Here is a 20,806-nt window from a genome sequence, read left to right on the forward strand (position 1 = left end):
AACCGACTGCGCCACCCAGGCGCCCCATCTCCTAAATAACTTTATATCATGTAGTAGTAGTAATTATCAGGTGGATTCTTTCCAGTGACTGTGTATGTAGAAAGTATATAAAGAAAACCTACAAACCATCTAGAAAATTGAGTTCTAACATTAATTTGCTCAGACGCTGTTTCCAAATATAAGCTATACTGTGGAAGTAAAAGAAAATTCAATCTAATTAATATGGAAATTTCCCATTTCTAGGCAGAAAATATTACCCAGTCTCAAAAATTAGTGAAATGATACAAACTACCTGCTTGTAATGGAGCATAATATGGCTATTTTATGTAGTCTATTAGCTCTGAAATATTCTGTAAGTTTGAGCTGAGAGCTGTCCCAGAACTCAGTAGAATAGTTAGTTCAAAAAACTGAAAGTAGAGGGGCACCTGGCTGGCTCAGCTGGTTGAGTGTGTGACTCTTGATCTCGTTGTGAGTTTGAGCCTCACGTTGGGTGTAGAGAATACTTAAAATTAAAGTCTTAAAAAAAGTCTGAACTAGAAAATAATGCTTTTGTAAGTACCGGGTGAAAACTTGGGATGTGTCAATATTTGAAGTAATATTTCATTTAATAGATTTAACTGTGTCTTTTGTTTGGATTATGTTAGGCAACTTTAGCAAGTATAGATGCTGAACTTCAGAAACTTAAGGAAATGACCAACCACCAGAAAAAACGAGCAGCTGAGATGATGGCATCTTTACTAAAAGACCTTGCAGAAATAGGAATTGCTGTAGGAAATAATGATGTAAAGGTAAGTAATAATAATCAAATATTAAGCATAATTATTTGTACACCACTCATACTTCTGTTTACTACTAACTTTTTACAAATTTCTTTTCATACCCATTATCTCATGCACAACAGCAATGCATAGTAGATGGTAATAGGTGAGAAAAGAATAAGGGGCGCTCAGAAAGTATATTCAGTAAGTATTTATTTGGACCCCATGTTTGGTTCTTTACTATGTATGTTTGCATTTAGGAATTATGTTAGTTACAGTACTTGAAAGTATGTCACTGGGACAACAGTGAAGATTAGCTCAGGGAGTAAACTTGTAAATGAATTGGCCTGTGGTTTGTTTTAAATGTTTGAAAAGATAAAAGATGGATATGCTTATTAATTTTTTTAAGTTTTATTATAAAAAATTTTAAACAGTAGAGAGAATAATACTGTGAACCTCAGAGTTATTATCAAAAATTTGCCACACCTATTTTATTTATGCCTTTTTTCTGATAGTCTCTTTTAGGGTACTAACATTGGTTATGTTAGCACTAGGCATGTGGTAAAAAAAAAAAACGTTTAGTGAGCTGGTTTTAAAACTTAGACCAGAAAAGCACACTAGGACTCTTAGCTGCAAGCACATGCACATAATATGAAAGATTTGTATGTTGTGCTAGGTATTTGTTTGGATTTTATCTTCTTGATTAAAGCTTAATTTTGTAACAGAGAACAAACTAGGGTTGATAGTGACAGCCTACTAAGAATAAGAAGCCCAGTTTAACAAGAGCTTGAAATGAGTAAGTTTGCAATGTGGAACACACATTCCTTTTGTCAATTGTTATTCAAATTTGCTGTTTGTTGATGGAGGCAGGGATTCATTCTCCTCATATATTATTGTTTAACATTGTCATGCCATTGAAACAGAGGAAAAATGTTATTGTTAAATACTGGATGACTTGACTTGTTCTCTCTCTTCACTCGCTTGTCTTTTCACTCACTTCATCACTCGCTTCTGTCATTCATTAGGGTGGTCTAATGTGAGATGATAGAGCTGTGGGAATCTTTTGGGATGGAAAAGTAAATTTACTTAATATCACTAAACTAGAATGGTGTTCAAAATTTGCTTTGTAGATTTGCAGCTTCTTTTTAGAAAAATCTTCCCATTTTGTGTTCAACTAATCTTACATGGAAAGGTGGTAAAGATAGGGAAAATAAGAGTAGAAATTTCGGCTTATGTTCAGTGGTAGAGCCAGTGATAGAATATAGGTTCCCTTACTCCCAGACTGCTTTTTTCACTATACCATTATAGCATTTTGAAAACAAGTCAGCCTTGCAAATAGCTTTTTTTTTTTTTTAATGTATGGATTCTCAATATTTTTGTCATTTGTATGTAATTCTTTTCCTCTTAACATCACCAGTAAGTACTGCTTGTGTTTTTTACGTTATGGTTCACTCGTGTTGTACAATTTTGTGGATTTTGACAATACATAATTCAGATCCACCATTACAATATAATAATGTAGATTACCTAACAAATCCCTTTTTACCCTATTCATTGCCTCAGCCCTGAACCTCTAGCAGCCAGTGATCTTTTTACTATGTGTGCAGTTTTGCTGTTTCCAAAATATCACATAGTTGGAATTAGACAGTAAATGTCCTTTTCAAACTGGCTTATTTTTCTTAGCAATGTGCATTTAAGGTTCTTCCGTGTCGTTTTGTGGCGTGATAGCTCATTTCTTATATCACCAAATATTCCATTGTATAGATGTACTAGTTTGTTTACCCATTCATCTATTGAGGGCCATCTTGGTTACTTCCAGTCTTTGGCACTTATACATAAAGCTGCTATAAACTTGTGTACACGTTTTCCTGTGGACAATTTTTCAATTCAGTTGGGTAATACCTAGGAGCATGATTGCTAGATCATATGTTAAGATAGTGTTAGCTTTGTAAGAGACTCCCAAGGTGGCTACAGCATTTTGTATTCCAACCAGCAGTGAGTGAGAGTTCTTGTTACTTCACACCCTCACAAGTATTGGTGTCACAAGTATTGGTTTTTTGGTTTGAGAAGTGTAGTGTTATCTTGTTTTAATTTGCATTTGGGATGTTTTGTTACCTTGAGTTCTTTGTATATTTTGGGTAACAGTCCTTTACCAGATATGTGTTTTGCAAATATTTCTCCAAGTCTGGCTTTATCTTTTCATTCCCTTTAATTTTAATGATGTTCAACTTGAAAATTTTTTCTTTCAGGATTGTGTTTCTGGTATTGTATCTAAAAACTCATCTCCAAACCCAGGGTCATCTAGATTTTCTCCTATGTTCTAGAGGTTTTTTGGTTTTATGCTTACATTTAGGTCTATGATCCATTTAGAATTAATTTTTCTGTGAGATAAAAAGGGTCTGTCCAGCTTCATTGTATTACATGTGGCTGGATAGTTTTTCTAGGACTGAATCTTGAAGATCTATCTCCAGGTTACCTGGGTGGCTCATTCAGTTAAGTGTCTGACTCTTGATTTTGGCTCAGGTCATGATCTTATAGGTCTAGAGATGTGGGCTCTGCACTGAGTGTGGAGCCTGCTTAAGATTATCTCTCTCTCACGCGTGTGTGTGCATTTGTTCTCGTGTTCTCACTGTCGCTCTCAAAAAAAAATCTCCATTGAATTGCCTTTGCCCCTTTGTCAGAGATCAATTGACTGTATTTGTGTGTGTCTGTTCCTGGGCTCTCTTCTGTTTTAGTTACCTGTCCTTTTGTCAGTACTCCACCATCTTGATTACTGTAGCTTTAGTAAGTCTTTAGGTTAGGTAGTGTCAGTTCTTTGATTTTGTTGTTCTTTAGTGTTGTGTTGGAAATTCAAGGTCTTTTGCCTTTCCCTTTAAACTTTAGAGTCAAATTTGTTGATAGCCATAAAATAACTTGCAGGAATTTTGATGAAGATTATGTTAAATCTATAGATCAAGTTAGGAAGAATGGACATCTTGAGTCTTTCTTTCCATGAATATAGAATATCTAACATTTATTCAGTTCTACATTGATTTCTTTTGTCCTATTGATTTTATACCTATTCTATTACATTTATGCCTAAATAATTCTTTTTTTCTTTTTATTACAATGTCAGTGCCGCTGTGTTTTTAATTTCAAGTTCCTTTGTTCATTGCTGGTATATAGGAAAGTGACTTTGGTATATTAATCATGTATTCTGCAATGTTACTATGATAGTTTATTTTAGGAGTTGTTTTTTTTTTTTAAACAATCCTATCTGCAAACAAAGACAGTCTTAATTTCTTCCTTTTCAAGCTCCACTTAATTTTGACACTGAATATTGTACTGGAATTTTGTAATGAAACTTAAGGAATGTACAGTTACCACAGTTCTTTTGGTGAGCTTAAGAATCATCCTTCCTCTGCCACCTACACATCAGTATTTGTAAAGTTTTAATTTGGACTCACATATGATTAGGAATGAAGAGGAAATCAAAAATAGAAAGAAGCAAGTGTCATCAGTTTTGTTTGTTTTTAGGTTGCATTTTTTTTTTTCTCTTGCAAGCATGTATTAACATTAAGTTTTAGAAAATAAGGAAGACAAGGGACTCCTTGGGAGGCTCAGTTGGTTAAGTCTCTGACTTTGGCTCAGGTCATGATCTCACAGTCTGTGAGGCCCCACATCAGGCTCCATGCTGACAGCTCAGAGCCTGGGGCTGCTTTGGATTCTGTGTCTCCCTCTCCCTCTCCGCCCCTCCCCTGCTCACCCTCTGTCTCTGTTTCTTTCTCTCTCTCTCTCTCTCTCAAAAATGAATAAACATTAAAAACATTTTTTAAAAAAACAAAATAAGGAAGGCGAGGCATCTGGGTGGCTCAGTCAGTTAAGCGTCTGTCTTTGGCATAGGTCATTATCTCCCAGTTTGTGGGTTTGAGCCCCGTGTGGAGTTCTGTGCTGACAGCTCGGAGCCTGGAGCCTGTTTCAGATTTTGTGTCTCTTTCTCTTTCTGCCCCTCCCTCCGAGTCTGATTCTCTCTCCCTCCTTCCCTCCCTCCCTCTCTCTCTCTCTCTCTCTCTCTCTCTCTCTCTCTCTCTTTCTCTCTGAAAAATAAATAAACATTAGGGGCGACTGGGTGGCTCAGTCAGTTGAGCATCCGACTTTGGTTTAGGTCATGATCTCACAGTTCGTGGGTTCAAGCCCCGCATCAGGCTCTGTGCTGACTGCTTGCTTGCTTCAGAGTCTGGAGGCTGCTTTGGATTCTGTGTCTCCTTCTTCCTTTGCCCCTCCCTTGCTCCTGCTCTCACTCTTATCTCTCAAAAATAAATAAATGTAGGGGCGCCTGGGTGGCGCAGTCGGTTAAGCGTCCGACTTCAGCCAGGTCATGATCTCGCGGTCCGTGAGTTCGAGCCCCGCGTCAGGCTCTGGGCTGATGGCTCAGAGCCTGGAGCCTGTTTCCGATTCTGTGTCTCCCTCTCTCTCTGACCCTCCCCCGTTCATGCTCTGTCTCTGTCTGTCCCAAAAATAAATAAAAACGTTGAAAAAAAAAATTTTTTTTAAAAATAAATAAATGTAATAAATAAATAAAGCAAGCAAGCATTAAAAAACATTATTGTATTTAATTTTTCTTTTTTTTTCTGACAGCAGCCTGAGGGAACTGGCATGATAGATGAAGAGTTCACTGTTGCAAGGCTCTACATTAGCAAAATGAAATCAGAAGTAAAAACAATGGTAAAACGCTGCAAACAGTTAGAAAGCACGCAAACTGAGAGCAACAAAAAAATGGAAGAAAATGAAAAGGAGTTAGCAGCATGCCAGCTTCGTATCTCTCAAGTATGTATTATCATAGAACAAAGTTTAAGGAAAATGACCTTCTATAGGTTATTTTGGGTAACAATTAAAAGGGTAATGCAAGTAGTTTTTTCCTAGGTTCGCTGCAGTATAGCAACATGAATGAATTTAACTGGGTTATGTTTATTGACATGTATAGAAATTTATTAGAAAGCTGTAACTGATTTGACTATTGAAGAATTCTAGGGTAGACAAAACTGCAAGACCCGTTTTCTGGCTTTGGCAACTGAATGGATGAGGTCCTTCACCAAGATAGGAATTATGTAAGGAAGGAAAGAGAGTAGTATTAGATGGAGATAATAGTAAGAATATTATCTCATATGTCAGCTTTCAGTACCTTAATGTGCAAATGTTATAAGTTAAACAGGTGACCATTTCAATGATTAAATTCTTTATTGTTGCAATATATATTTAGATACATAGATAAAACCTTGCTTTCTGTTAACTTTATCTGTAAAATGTGCGTGTAAGACTTTTTTGCACTTCATTCATATCAGTATATTTTTTCCCAAAAGCATGAAGCCAAAATCAAATCATTGACTGAATACCTTCAAAATGTGGAGCAAAAGAAAAGACAGCTAGAGGAATCTGTCGATTCCCTCAGTGAAGAACTAGTCCAACTTCGTGCACAAGGTATTAGCTTTCAGTGTTTTATGACTTCTTGTCTATATTCTTCCCTTAGTATAATTGTAGTAAACTTATATTCAAACTGATAGAATATAGTAGGAATATGGGTAATTTGCAATAGGAAACAAATAATACCTTTTAATGTGGCTTTGACACATATTTTTGCAAAATTGTGTTTGAATGTGGAAGTGGTCAATCTAGGAATTTCCCACAGAGTCATGAGGTTGTATATATATGTATAAATCGTAATATAGGGGATGTGGTGGAAAGCTATCTCATTCCCTACCATTCCCTAACCAATCTGTTCCAGGATTAGGCAAAGAAAATAAAAGAAACCGTAACCATAATACTAATAACACAATGGATATAACTAAGAGTCAAAATGTTCTGAACTTCAAGAGCAAGATTTACTGTATGGCATTTGGATAAAGTCTAGTACTGTTAAGCAACAGATCCCTCATTAAACCTATTTGCTCCTTGGTTTATAGGAAGAACTTTAAGGCTTATTTCTTCTCCTGTTTTCTCTCTCTACCCAAACAGAGAAAGTGCATGAAATGGAAAAGGAGCACTTAAATAAAGTTCAGACTGCAAATGAAGTTAAGGCAAGTTTGATGTAGCATTAGATTCTAATGACTTGAACTCGTTATTCTTATGTTGATTAATCTTACCTTAACATCCTTTTCCCCCAATAATTTTAGCAAGCTGTTGAACAGCAGATCCAGAGCCACAGAGAAACACATCAAAAACAAATTAGTAGTTTGAGAGATGAAGTTGAGGCAAAAGAAAAACTTATTACTGATCTTCAAGAGTAAGTAAACTTTTCTTCCTTCTAAGATATTAGAAGTAACACAGAAAGATGGACTATTTAGCAAGAGGCAATAATAAATTATTGATGGACAGTATGTCCATTTTAGAAACCTGCATTTTTCATTGATACTGTTATTTTGACTTGAAGATAAAGATTTTTTTTTAGCTTATGAGCATAACTTCTAAGTTCCAGATGAAATTTTTAAAAATTAACTTCCTCTTTGAAAATTTCTTAACAGAGAAAAAACTTTATTGGAAATTATGAGGTTTAGGAGTTTTTAAGTTTTTATTTTATTTTAATTCAAGAAGTTTTTTTTAATAGTTGTTGTCATCTTAGTTTTTCTAGAAGAGGTTTTCCCTATTTCCATAGCCATATGCATATATAGCCTAGAATTTATAGAAATTGGAGGTCTGCAATCAAATCATGATTTGAGTAAGAACCAGAGGTGACTAACAAAAAATGATAAATTTTGACATGTGGATCTTAATGTTAATACCTAATTGATTTAGGGACAAGGGTTCAGGGAAATGATGAATATAGAATGAGAGTCATGATTTCAAACCAAAATATGAAAAATATTACATGACTGAAAGTAGTAGCCACGTGCTCTTCCTTTTTTTTCTCCCTGCTGTGAGCAGGATAACAGGTAGTCTTGAGTATTTCAGTGATGAGATTATAGAACTAAAGAATTTTATGAAAACATTTTAATGGTGCCATTCAGAAAACAATGCTGTTGATACTGTTATGTTTTTTTCTTTTGTCAGCCAAAACCAGAAAATGATGTTAGAACAGGAACGTCTGAGAGTAGAGCATGAGAAATTGAAAGCTACAGATCAGGAAAAGAGCAGAAAACTACATGAACTTACGTGAGTAAATGTTTTAATTCAAGTTTAAAAATAAAAACTAGAGGGGCGCCTGGGTGGCTCAAGTCGGTTAAGCGGCTCACTTTGGCTCAGGTCATGATCTCACAGCTCATGAGTTCGAGCCCCGCATCGGGTTCTGTGCCAACAGCTCAGAGCCTGGAGCCTGCTTCGGATTCTGTGTCTCCCTCTCTCTCTGCCCCTCCCCTGCTTGCGTGCTCTCTCTCTCAAAAATAAATAAACATTAAAAAAGATGAAAACTAGGGGGATATCTGGGTGGCTCAGTTGGTTAAGTTTCTGACTCTATTTCAGCTCAGGTCATGATCTCATAGTTTGTAAAATCGAACTCCAAGTTAGGCTCTGTGCTGACAGCATGGAGCCTGTTTGGGATCCTCTCTCTGCCCCTCCCCTGTATGCACGCTGTCTCTCAAAATAAATTTTAAAACTTAAAAATTTTTTAAAAATAAAAACTAAATTAGAAGATTGCAGGTATTATTCTTGCTATATCGAATGAATACATTTTTCAGTTTGTATAGGTTAAAGGGTATTTTTCTTAAACCTCTGATTTGGTTTGATTTATACCTTAAAACTTGGCAATAATATACTATATGTTATTGTAGTTTAGCAAAGGCAAGATACTGTGTTTTTCACTGATAGTCAAGATTCAGATTTCTGTGCTACCATATTAGTTGAAGATCCATTGTAAAAATATACCTTATATGACATTAAGTCATTTCAAAGATTTCAGGGTCTGCCAAAAAAATTGAATTTTTGTCAGATTTGATTTTGCATAAAAGACGATTACTGTTTCAGCCTTGCCTCTTGAACAGAGGTTTTCACCATTTACTTTTTTCCTAACATACTAAAAATATAGTCTGTACTTATTTTTCTAGAATCTGAGCAGGTACAAAACACATGATTATAACTTTTCCTATCTTGAATTTATGAAAGACGATTTGTAAGTGGAACTGCTGTTATTAGGATGGTCACAGATCAGGATCAACTCAGAGTTGGTTTTATAAAAACTAGCGAATCTCAACCATAATTTTGTTTAGAATAATTCTAATATAAAATACATAAAATGTTTTAGTCTTCAATAATTTATAATCTCTAATTCCCACTTAATAGGAATTATTTTGGATAAATAGCAGTGTGTTCTATGTGGCACTAAGATATCAGAACCACTCCTTATTTGAATTCTGCTGCATTTTATTTCATCTCTTCTGCTATAAGGGGTTTTTTTCCTAATAAACTATAGATTTAGAAGAAAATTATAAGGCATAAAAATTTATTTGAAAATAAAACTATGACTTTATGAAATTCAACTTGAAAATTATGTATATTCTTCTGTTAGAGTCATGCAAGATAGACGAGAACAAGCAAGACAAGACTTGAAAGGTTTGGAAGAGACAGTGGTAAGAAAAACTTGAAAATAAATAAGATAGTGGGATGTTTAATGGGTTTCCCCTGGCTTATGACTAAAGTTAAAGACCAAATTCCAAAAACATTGCTGTTCTTAATTCAAGGCAAAAGAACTTCAGACTTTACACAACCTGCGTAAGCTCTTTGTTCAGGACTTGGCCACCAGAGTTAAAAAGGTAATAAAATAATGCTGAGGTGGGTATTTATATAAGTGGTGTTTACTATGATTATTTATGTTCATAAGTGAAATAATTTTATATTATCAAAACAATTTCTGTGTAGTTAAGGTTAGATTTTTTTTTAATCTTTAATGTTTTTGTAGTATTCATTGACCTTCTTTTCTTAGAGTGCCGAGATTGATTCTGATGACACTGGAGGCAGTGCTGCTCAAAAGCAGAAGATCTCCTTTCTTGAAAATAATCTTGAACAACTCACTAAAGTGCACAAACAGGTAATAGAGAGTGTATTTTATGGTAGCTGCAAATTAAGAAAAAAATTGAGGAGTGTTTATATATTTCAGAGTACTAAGGAATTTTCATACCCTGAGCTGTTCCATTATTTTAATCAAGCAATTGTATAAATAAATCACTAGCAGTTTTTAGGGAACTTAATATTTTTAGCAACCCTTTTGCAAGAGGCCATGTATTTCTTTTCTAGGATTTTAAGTCTTGTCAGTTTTTCTCAGTTATTCATGGTAATTAAGAAACATTTTTTTATAAATTTTTTTTAATGTTTATTTTTGAGAGAGAGAGAGAGCATGAATGGGAGAGGGGCAAAGAGAGAGGGAGACACAGAATCCTTGGCAGGCTCCAGGCTCTGAACTATCAGCACAGAGCCTGATAAGAGGCTCAAATCCATGAACTGCAAGATCATGACCTGAGCCGAAGTCAGATGCTTAACCGAGCCACCCAGGTGCCCCTTAAATTTTTTTTTTGGTGTTTTATTATTTTCTTAGTGCACGAGCAGGGGAGGGGCAAAAAGAAGGAATTCCAAGCAGGCTTTTCACTGTCAGTACAGAGCCTGATGCAGGGCTCAAACTCACAAACTGTGAGATCATGACCTGAGCCAAAATCAGGAGCCGCTTAAGTAAACTGAGCCACCTAGGCACCCCCATGGTAATTTAAAAATCTTCAATAGATAGGTCTTTGTAGTTACAAATACATTTTTTTGTCTTTTGTCTTTTTACATTTAATGCCCCAGAGTGTGAAATAAATAAAATAATGAGGCAGTTCATTTTTTTTTTTTAAATAATGCTTTCATATTACCTAAACTATTGTGGGTTTTTATTGTTTTGCATTCTGTGCCTTGATATGTGACTTAATTATTTTTAAAGTTTCTTAGTGCACTCAATTGTACATTTCGTTATTGTAGACCTGATGTTTGCACCAGAGTAAAGTTAAGGGAATTTTAGCCTTTTTTTGCTTTCAAAACTTGATTTTAACACTTAACATGGTATTTACCAGATGTTACAATTTCCCATCATTGGCTAGTGGGGAGAAAGAACCCTTTCCCTCAACCCCTCCCAAAATTAAATGAAGTTATATTTTGTGAGACACACATATGGATCTGTATGGATGTATGTATTCTTTGCTTATTGCTGCCTAAGTTGTTAGATAAATGGAAAACATTAATATAAAATGTAGTTTTCTTTTCTAACGAGAAGTTATGAAACATTCATATTTCTTCAATTCATCTGGTTAAAGCTAAAATCCTTATTTTCTTTATGTACTTTTAGTTGGTACGTGATAATGCAGATCTTCGCTGTGAACTTCCTAAGTTGGAAAAGCGACTTAGAGCTACAGCTGAGAGGGTAAAAGCTTTGGAGTCAGCACTGAAAGAAGCCAAAGAAAATGCATCTCGTGATCGCAAACGCTATCAGCAAGAAGTAGATCGTATAAAGGAAGCAGTCAGGTCAAAGAATATGGCTAGAAGAGGACATTCTGCACAAATTGGTTAGTAGAACACATTAAAACCTTTTAACCTTGCTTACTTTGAGTGTTTTTATTTACTTGAAAACGTAATCTGATTGACAGATTCTGTGTTGTCATGGTTGTACTTGTCTTTATTTCTAACTTACCTAAGAGTGGCATTGTTGAGAATGAAGAGCAAACTGAGGAATAGCCACATCACAGGAAAAAAAGATAAATAAGAACTAGACTAGCATGCAAAAATGGTCAGGAGGAGGTGAAGCTATAAAAAGAGCATTTTTTTTTTTTTAATGTTTATTTATTTTTGAGAGAGAGAGAGGGGGGCACAGAGTGTAAGCAGGGGAGGAGCAGAGAGAGGGGGAGACACAGAATCCCAAGCAGGCTTCATGCTCTAAGCTGTCAGCACAGAGCCTGACCCGGAGCTTGAACTTACAAACCACAAGATCATGACCTGAGACCTCAGCTTAACCAACTGAGCGCCCCTCTATAGAGAGCATTTTTAAAGCAGAGAGACTTACAGGAATATGCAATCTTTTAGCAACAATATTACATGTTTTAGAATAATTATTGATACAGGAATTAGGTTCTTAAGAGACTAGGGATTGTATAGGTCCTGGAGAAAAGGCTATAACTGAAAAAAAGAGAAGAATTCTCTGAGGAACAAAAAGGCAAAGAAAAACGACATTTGGGAATTGTTGTGAATAAAGACAAGAGTCATGTGTTAAGATTTATGCTAAAGTCAGCTTTTGTTTTTCACACTAGCTAAACCTATTCGTCCTGGGCAACATCCAGCAGCTTCTCCAACTCATCCAAGTGCAATTCGTGGAGGAGGTGCATTTGTTCAGAACAGCCAGCCAGTAGCAGTTCGAGGTGGAGGAGGCAAACAAGTGTAACCTCTACACATTACCCACAGGTTTGTAGTTTATATCTGGCTTTGAGTCACAGCTCTACATGGAAATATTCAGCCATTGGTTGTTAAATACTGCTTTTTTGGATATCCATATTGGGTTTTTTTTTTTTTTTTTTTTTTTTTTATGTATGTGATTATAAAAGTAACTTGGCATAATTCCTTCTAGTCTTTTATCATAGTTTAGATCTCATACTTTATATTCAAGTTTGCGTTCCTAACATCTTTAACCTTACATACTGGAATATTTTTAAAAGCTCTTGTATTTTGTCTAATGGATATACCATGGCCTATAACTATTCCCTTTATGGAACATTTAATTAAATTAAGCATGCTAATTCTTTTTCTATATTTACTATAAAAAGATGTCTCACATTTCGAATTTCATATACGGAAATTTCAGTTTGGAAAATTTCAAGTGTGAAATATCTTTTTGTGTTCTCTTACCTTTTAGATTATTTTCAGAAGATTCCCAGAAGTGGAATTATAAGAAAGCATGAATATTTTTAAAGTTCTTGATACATACTAGTACATTGCTGTCTAGAAGGACTAGGCCAAATTGCGTCATAGCCAGGGATACTGTCTATTTTGTTGCATCTTTGCCAGTATTGAATATTAATAGTTTTTAAACTTCTGTTTTAATATAAGCATCTCCTTGATTTATTAAGAAGTTGGATTTTTTTCATATATTTACCGGCTCATTTATATTTCCCTTTTTTTTTGAGTTATTCCTGTATGTATCCTTTTCCATTTACCTATTGCAAGTGATTTTTATTTGTTTCTAGTTGTACAGGTAATGTCTGTTCCTTATAGGAGAGTAAAGAATTCTCACAAAGTAGAAGATACATTTCATCCAGAGATACCACACAATTTATTGTGTGTATCTTTCTGGTGTTTTCTTTACATATTATAATTTTTTTTTAATATTTATTTTTGAGAGAGAGAAAAAGCATGAACAGGGGATGGGCAGAGACAGGGAGACAGGGATTTGAAGTGGGCTCTGTGCTGAGACCAGACAGCCCAATGGGGGGCTTGAACTCACTAATCATGAGATCATGCCTGAGCTGAAGTCAAACTGACTGAGCCACCGGGTGCCCACATATTTTCGTTTTTAGATTAAAAATTTCTAACTATTGATAAATACTCTAATAACATACTGCTCCTATTCTAGTACATGTTTCTTTGTAGCCTTCTTTAACTTGGCAATGTGTTCTGAACATTTTCTTCTACAACATGATTGACTAGTTAATAAGCTGCCTAGTATGTCATCATCTAGCAGAAACACAGATTTTTGTTGTGTAGAAAGTCCCAGATGTATACACGCTTTGGGTATACATCTTAGTAAAAATCTTAGTAAAAATACTAAGATTATTACGTTACCTATTAACACTTTCTGACAAATACTAAAGTCCACTTATTTGCATCTTGCTTATTTTTACTTTGACACATTGGATAAGAATGGCTCTCAGTTTGAGTAGAGAATTAAGCAATAGTCTGAAGGATTCAAATATCCCAATAACTCATAAAATTTTTTTGTCCACAAAGTATAAGATTTAAAAGAGAGTAACATAGTGAAGAGTACAGACATCAGAGTGCCATAAGTTTGAATCCTGAGTTTTCTACTTTTAGGAACTTCAACAAGTTACTTTTTTTGTATATAATTTCTTTCTTGTTTTGACTCCTTCTAAATTTCTTAAGTATGAAAATAAATTATGTGTTTATGATCTAAAACTAATGTATCTGTAAACATAACATTTTTTCTATAATCACAATAGTATCACACCTGACAATATTTTTAAACATTGTCTAACACCAGTCCATATTCATATTTCTCTAATCGTTATTTTTTTCCTAAGTCCTTTATAGCTGGTTTATCTAAACCAGGGTATAATCCATGACTGCTGTTTACATTCAGTTAGACCTCCTTAGTCTCTTTTAATCTAGAAAAATTCTCCCCTTTTTAATGACATTGATTTACTGAAGAGACTAGGCTAGTTCTCTTGAGCATATGCCACCTCTGGGTGTGTTTGTTTCTATGTATAGTAAGTAGCTTTGTTCCTCTATTCGTTGTAATGAAAGCATTTATTAGATTGGGCATAAGTAACCATTCTTAATGAGACTACCACATAAAGTAATAATGTGTTTAACATTAATATTGTATTGCATTAATTTAATATTAATATCGTATTGCATCAGTAAAACAGTGGTTTTCCTGCCAATTAGAGGTGGCCTCTGTTTTTCTCCATTTGGAGTAATTAACTTGTTGAAGCCCCTTTGCCACAAGAATGAAAGTCATGCTTGAGAATTCTACAAGTTAAAGTGTTACCTAGTACACAACAGTTGTACAGTAGATGCAAGTTGCCTTTTCTGGAAGGCAAAGGGATTTTCAAAGCATATATATACATACAGATAAAAGTTTATTCTTTTTGGGTATTGTCCTCACATCAGAATTCATGTGTAAACTTTGCACTATCATTTATAGACAAGATAGACCATGGCCTTACTTAAATATAACTAAGTTTTAGCTTGAAAGTAGAATGGTGATCCCAGTGTAATGACAGCAGTTTAGCACATGAGGGAGATAGCTAACCTGTCCAGATGAGGTTTGCAAGACTTGAAGTAGTCGTTTGCAGGTTTGTTTCATTGCTGAGCCAGAGGATAGTGATTGTTATTTTTTAAAGCCTTGCAGTCTTAAACCATGATTGAGGAGTATACAAGCCTTATAAGTGATAAAGTGTTGAAAAATTAGATACTATGTAGAGAAATTTTTAATTATTAAGAAACATTTTGAGACACTGGATTTATTTCTGGGAAAGACAACAGTGTATTAATACTGATTCTTTTAGAACCCAGTTTTACGTGGCTGGTCTTGTAGTTTGCATAATACTTTCGACAAGTTGAGTTTTCCTAAACACATAGGTAAAGAGGTAGTTTAATACAAGATGCCTCCAGGTAACAGCAGTTGGAATTGTTTATTTTAAGGTTACTTTTCCCACTCCATGTATCTCTTGTATATCCCTATTCCTGTCCCCAACCCCCACTTTTTGTTTTTCTTTTCCAGCTACCATGTATAAAACTTTGCTAGTTCATGATCCTTGGCTTAAAAATGTCATGGATATTGTCTACTGCTCCCATTTTATTAACCATTTGTTTCTTTTTACAAAAAAATGTAATTCCTTCATTTGCTCATTCATAACTCTCTTGGGGAGAATAAAGGGCTGACCTTTTAAGCACTATACTGCTTATAAACTACACTGTTTAAAACTTAAGTAAAAGGAAAAGGAATAAAATCATTTAATATTGCCAGTCTTTTTAATTTGGGGGAAAGTGGTCTAAGCTGTTGGTTAAAATGTTTTTAAACTATTGGTGTATTTTATGAACTTACTTCCATCTTTTTCATGATTGTTTGGAAACAAGTTTTGTATAAATAAAAATATTTTCTGTTTTTCATCTATTTTCAGGCATTGAAAGTAATTGAATATGAAGAGGACATAATATCAAGCAGAGTCTTTCAGTGACTATAACCTCTACCCCCTGGGAATTGTAGAATTATAACTTTTTTTTAATGTATAAATTATACCTGGCTTGTACAGCTGTTTCCTACCCACTCTTCTTGTAAACTCTGCTGCTTCCCAACACAACTAGAGTGCAATTTTGGCGTCTTAGGAGGGAAAAAATGACAGTTTACAACTGTGGTCCTATTTATTACACAGTTTGTCTTTTGTGTCTTAAATTTAGTCTTCACTGTGCCAAGCTAACTGTACCATATAGGATTGTGCTTTTTGTACTTTTTTGTGTGTGTGTGTTTATTTTTTAATCTCAGTTTAAGTTACCTAGCTGCTACTGCTTTTTATTTTGCTTTTCTTACTACGATGTCTTCCTTATTTAGGGAAAATGGAACATTTAGATTAAATGTCTTAAATTTTACCACTTAAAACACTACATGCCCACAAAATATATCCAGTCAGTACTGTACTTTAAAATCCCTTGAAATGATTTCAGAGTTAAAATTATTTGTATCGTCTCTGAAGTTTGCTTCTGAAAACTACTGTTTGAGCACTGAAACCTTAAAACTGCATAAGTAGGCATTTGAGACTGAGCAATGCTACTTAATTCTCTCATGAAATGCCTGTTGCTAAATTATCTTGAATAGAAATATTTTATGTCAAAAGCAGTCTCACTTTATGAAAGAGAGTTTGGAGACTCTTCCCAGTTCTGTAATCAATATGGCCTGATGGAATGAAAATACCCTGCTTCATTCTGGTGAGCCTGCTAATTAATATAAGAATTAGACAGATTAATTTATCATCTTAATATAGTGAAATGAATTAAGATACTACACGATCAAACAGCATTTTATATTGTTAGTGCTGTATTGATTATTCTAAATTTATAGTCTGTGAAAATTGAGAAAAAGTATGGAAGAACAGGACAAGTATATGGTGGACTTACAAACACGTTGATTAATTTTGGTCTGAAATCCTTGAGGTGTTTTTAATCTGTTAACACCAAGTCATACACTATAATTTATTTCTTGTTTAGTCTAGAAATAATAAATTGCAAGTCACTAATCCTCAAATTATTGTGTTGGCTATAGCCCCTAATTTTGTAATTAGTACTAAGTGTACCTGTTTTTGCCATTCTTCTCAGCTGATTAGGCGACGTCAAGTTTATTTTCAGAGGCTATAAAAGTAATAAGGAAAGAGGTTTCAATATTTGCTTCATCTGTGCGTGGGGTGACTACAGCTATATTAGCAGAAATTTGCAGAGGATGAGGATTTAAGGTTATTCAGTCAGTAAAGAAAGTTGGAGAGTTCTGTGTTAGGATCTGGCTGGCAGAATTAACTTTTTGAAAAAGTTTTATACACAGATATTTGTATTAAATTTGGAGCCATAGTCAGAAGACTCAGATCATAATTGGCTTATTTTTCTATTTAACTATTGTAATTTCCACTTTTATAATAGTTTTGATTTAAAAGATAAATTTATTTATTTATTTTTTTAACAGTCAAAAATCCTTGCTGTTGTAGTATGCAACCTTTAAAATGATTGTGTTGCTTTTGATCAAAGAAACACTCCAGAAATTGAGATGAAACCTTGGTGTGCAGCAAGATTGAAGTAATACAGTTAACTTTAAAAAAAAAAAAAAAAAAGTGCTATAGCCTATTTATGATGATAGTTTTCTAAATGGAGAAATATTTGGCTGCATTCACATAGACATTTATATTTTGTTTTCAAAAGAAAGCTTGCTTCTTTGGCAGTACTCTTAAATGAAGCAGATTTTTTTTTTCTCTTTTATCTGAACATGGTAGTTTCACTCTTGTTAGATGTATCACGGGTATTGGTGCTGTGTAACAAACGATTGTAACTAGCATGTGGTTCAGAATACACAATGTTAGGGTTTTTTAATATTGAAATGGTTCTTTTCTATTTATAATTTCAAACTTTCACAAAGTGTACAAAGAATTTCATAAATTAGTTTTCAGTGAACTGCTCTATTTGCTACGGTAGGTCATTAAACAGCATTTACTCTTATAAATGAAAATTTCTGATCATCTGGAACATTGACGCTTATTTCAATTTGCGGTGTCTTTTTTTTTTTTTTTTTTTTTTGACAATATCAACGTTCCTCTGAATGGTATTGATAAATGGTTCAGAAGAGAAACTCAGTGAAATAAAAGAATAATATTTATTCATGGTGAGCAATTAAATTATTTGCCTAACTTAAACTACTATTTGTAACTTTCAATTTGATATGAGGTGACAGAAAAGAGTCTTGAGTATACCTGTGGAGTATGTGGGTTTATTTTCAGTGCTTGAAGATACACTCAAAGATCATTGGTTTGGGAAGACGCCATATAATTTTAAGTTAACCTGCATGCTGTAAATGTGTTTTATGTTTAAATAAAGAGGAAAATTTTTTTGAAATGTAATAACTTTCTTAAAACTTAGTTGATGAAGTATTAGGTTGATTTTATATGACTAAGAGGCCTTTTGTCTTGACAGAATAGTGACTAATGTGTCATTATATTCATGTATATTCTGTTTCCTAATGTATTACTTACTCTTTGGACAGTGGGTATTAAATATGTAGGCTGAAAACTTCAGAGCCAGAAATGAAATCAGTCTCACCCATGTTATTTTACTTTAGCCTACCTACATGGTTCTGTTCATCTGAGCCTGATTGTTTTATTAACCTGTGTAAGAAGTGTTTGTTTTTCAATGCTTACTCGGTGGTCCTCAGTGATCATTCAAGCCTAGCTGGAGAAAACTAAAGAAAGACTGTTCTTAAGTTCTAGTGGTGATTTGGCTTTTTGTTTGGGGGGGGGGGGGGGTCGGGGTGTATAATATTAAATTCTTTAATAGAAATGTTTAATTACATATAAAAGCATACAGTAAATAACGAACGTCCAAGTACCTCAACGATTTTCAACTCAGGGCTAATTCTGTTTAATCCATAACCCCCACTCATGTGCCCCCTCCCCCATATATACATTAAAGCAATCCTGGATATATGCATTTCTTCATAAAATTTCAGTATATTATGCATATTAAAATACATGCTCGTTAAGCGGTGCCTGGTTGGTTCAGTCTGTTAAGCATCTGACTTGATACTGGCTCAGGTCGTGATCTCGCAGTCATGAGAACGAGCCCTGCATGGGGCTCTGGACTGAACGTGGAACCTGCTTGGGATTCTCTCTCTCTGCCTCTCCCATTTTCCACACTCTCTCAAGTATATACTCCTTAAAACATACAATACCAGATACCATTATCACCAAAAAAACGAATAATTCCCTAAACAAATTCAATTTTATGAACAATTTGTTTGACTCAAGATCCAATTAAAATCCATATATTGCAGTAGCATCCACTTCATTTCTCTTTCTCATTTCCCCCCCTGTAATTAGTTTATAAGGAAAGCAGGTTCTTTGTTCGGTAGTTTACCAAATTTTGCTGTTCACATTCCTTTGATACTAACTCCTTGGTCCTTTATATTTCCTATAAATTTATCCTGGATCCACAGACTTCATCAGGTTTAGCTTTTCTGTTGAGAGAGGTGCAGCATTGCTTCATAGATGCTGATATTCTTCCATCAGGTGGCACATAATGTCTGTTCTCTTCCTGGATTATTATTTGCCATTAATGATCAGTGCCTTTATCCACCAATTATTAGAGGTTGCAGAATAGCAGTAATATGTGATGATGCTTTCATTTGTTAGTTGCAGTAGAGAACTGCAGAGGAAAAACAGGATAAATGATTCCTTGCAAGTCTCAAAGTCAGTCATGTCACTACTATCTTCCAGTGGTGACCAGTAGTGCATTTTTTCCCTTGTTTTTGTTACTTGGTTTTCTTTTAACTGTACTCTGTGAGCCTCCAAATCATTTTTCCCTTTTATGGAGGAATTGAAATGGAAACCGACTCTTACATATTCTCTCCCACACTGGACACTGGTACAGTGTGTCTTAGGGCCTCCACTGTGCTAGCCACTTCTGTCGCATTTATTTCGATAAGCTTAAATTAAAAAGGTGTTGATATATGTTCTGTGGAGTGACCAGATGTCCAGAACTCTCAAATTTGACAGCGGTCAGGAGAGTTAACATGGCCCTGGAGCAAAATTGTACATGAATGTTGTCTGCTACATATGAATGTGAACTGCTTATAATCTGAAAGGAGCATGTTATATACTGTTTTGGCCAGTGGGTGTGGGAAGGGAGGGCACAGCAGTTTCAAAGGCTTCTGTTTGGTCTCTGGGATAGCCTGTGTCCTACAGGCCAAAGATGCATGTGGGGCGCCCTGCCATCTATTATGTCAATTCTGGTTACACATGGAGAGAGAAGGAAATGACCTATAAGCTGAGTCCACAGTATATACAATTTTTTTAAAAACAATTCTATACATTACCCAGTGCTCATCATGATAAGTGTACTCGTTAATCCCCATCACCTCTTTCTTCTGTCCCCCACCCACCTCCCCTCTGGTAACCATCTGTTTCTTCTCTGTAGTTAAGAGTTTGTTTTCTTGGTTTGTCTCTCTTGCTCTTTTTTATTTTTCCTTGTTTTGTTTCTTAAGGTCCACATATGAGTGAAATCATATGATAATTGTCTTTCTCTGATTTTGCTTAGCATTATGCTCTGTAGCTCCATCCATGTTGCAAATGGCAAGATTTCATTCTTTTTTATGGCTGAATAATATACTTTTATATATATGTGCCACATCTTTATCCATTCACCTATCATTGGACACTTGGGCTGCTTTCATAATGTGAGCATTGTAAATAATGCTGCGGTAAACACAGGGACGCATGTATCCCTTAGAATTAATGTTTTTGTATTTTGGAAGTAAATACCCAGTTAGTGCAATTGCTGATCATAGGACAGTTCTATTTTTAACTTTTTGAGGAACCTCCATACTGTCTTCCAGAGTGGCTGTAATAGTTTGCATTCCCATGAACCATGCAAGAGGGTTCCTTTGTCTCCACATTCCCACCAATACCTGTTGCTTGTGTTTTTTATTTTAGCCATCCCGACAGGTGTGAGATGATATCATGGTGGCTTTGATTTGCATTTTCCTTGATGATGAATGATGTTGAGCAAATTTTCATGCGTTGTCTGTTGGCCATAGGAATCTCGGGAGAAATGTCTGTTCATTTCTTCCACCCATTTTTTTATTT

The 20,806-nt window shown here is 34.8% G+C and overlaps 1 protein-coding gene across 1 annotated transcript in view; it reads left to right on the forward strand.

The window, feature by feature from the left end:
- KIF5B (kinesin family member 5B) overlaps window positions 1-18,426 on the forward strand; it is a 49,603-nt gene extending 31,177 nt beyond the window's left edge. Inside the window, exons 15-26 of the mRNA XM_040451038.1 lie at window positions 645-788; window positions 5,376-5,564; window positions 6,098-6,215; window positions 6,750-6,811; window positions 6,908-7,017; window positions 7,782-7,883; window positions 9,232-9,292; window positions 9,404-9,475; window positions 9,646-9,750; window positions 11,035-11,251; window positions 11,990-12,140; window positions 15,596-18,426. Of these exons, the coding sequence (XP_040306972.1) occupies window positions 645-788; window positions 5,376-5,564; window positions 6,098-6,215; window positions 6,750-6,811; window positions 6,908-7,017; window positions 7,782-7,883; window positions 9,232-9,292; window positions 9,404-9,475; window positions 9,646-9,750; window positions 11,035-11,251; window positions 11,990-12,120 (1,311 nt within the window). The 3' untranslated portion in view covers window positions 12,121-12,140; window positions 15,596-18,426. The remainder of the gene's footprint in view (window positions 1-644; window positions 789-5,375; window positions 5,565-6,097; window positions 6,216-6,749; window positions 6,812-6,907; window positions 7,018-7,781; window positions 7,884-9,231; window positions 9,293-9,403; window positions 9,476-9,645; window positions 9,751-11,034; window positions 11,252-11,989; window positions 12,141-15,595) is intronic.
- Window positions 18,427-20,806: the final 2,380 nt, after the last annotated feature.

The sequence above is a fragment of the Herpailurus yagouaroundi genome, unplaced genomic scaffold, assembly GCF_014898765.1.
Source record: "Herpailurus yagouaroundi ecotype Mexico unplaced genomic scaffold, PumYag 203, whole genome shotgun sequence".
Taxonomy (NCBI): Eukaryota; Metazoa; Chordata; class Mammalia; order Carnivora; family Felidae; genus Herpailurus; species Herpailurus yagouaroundi.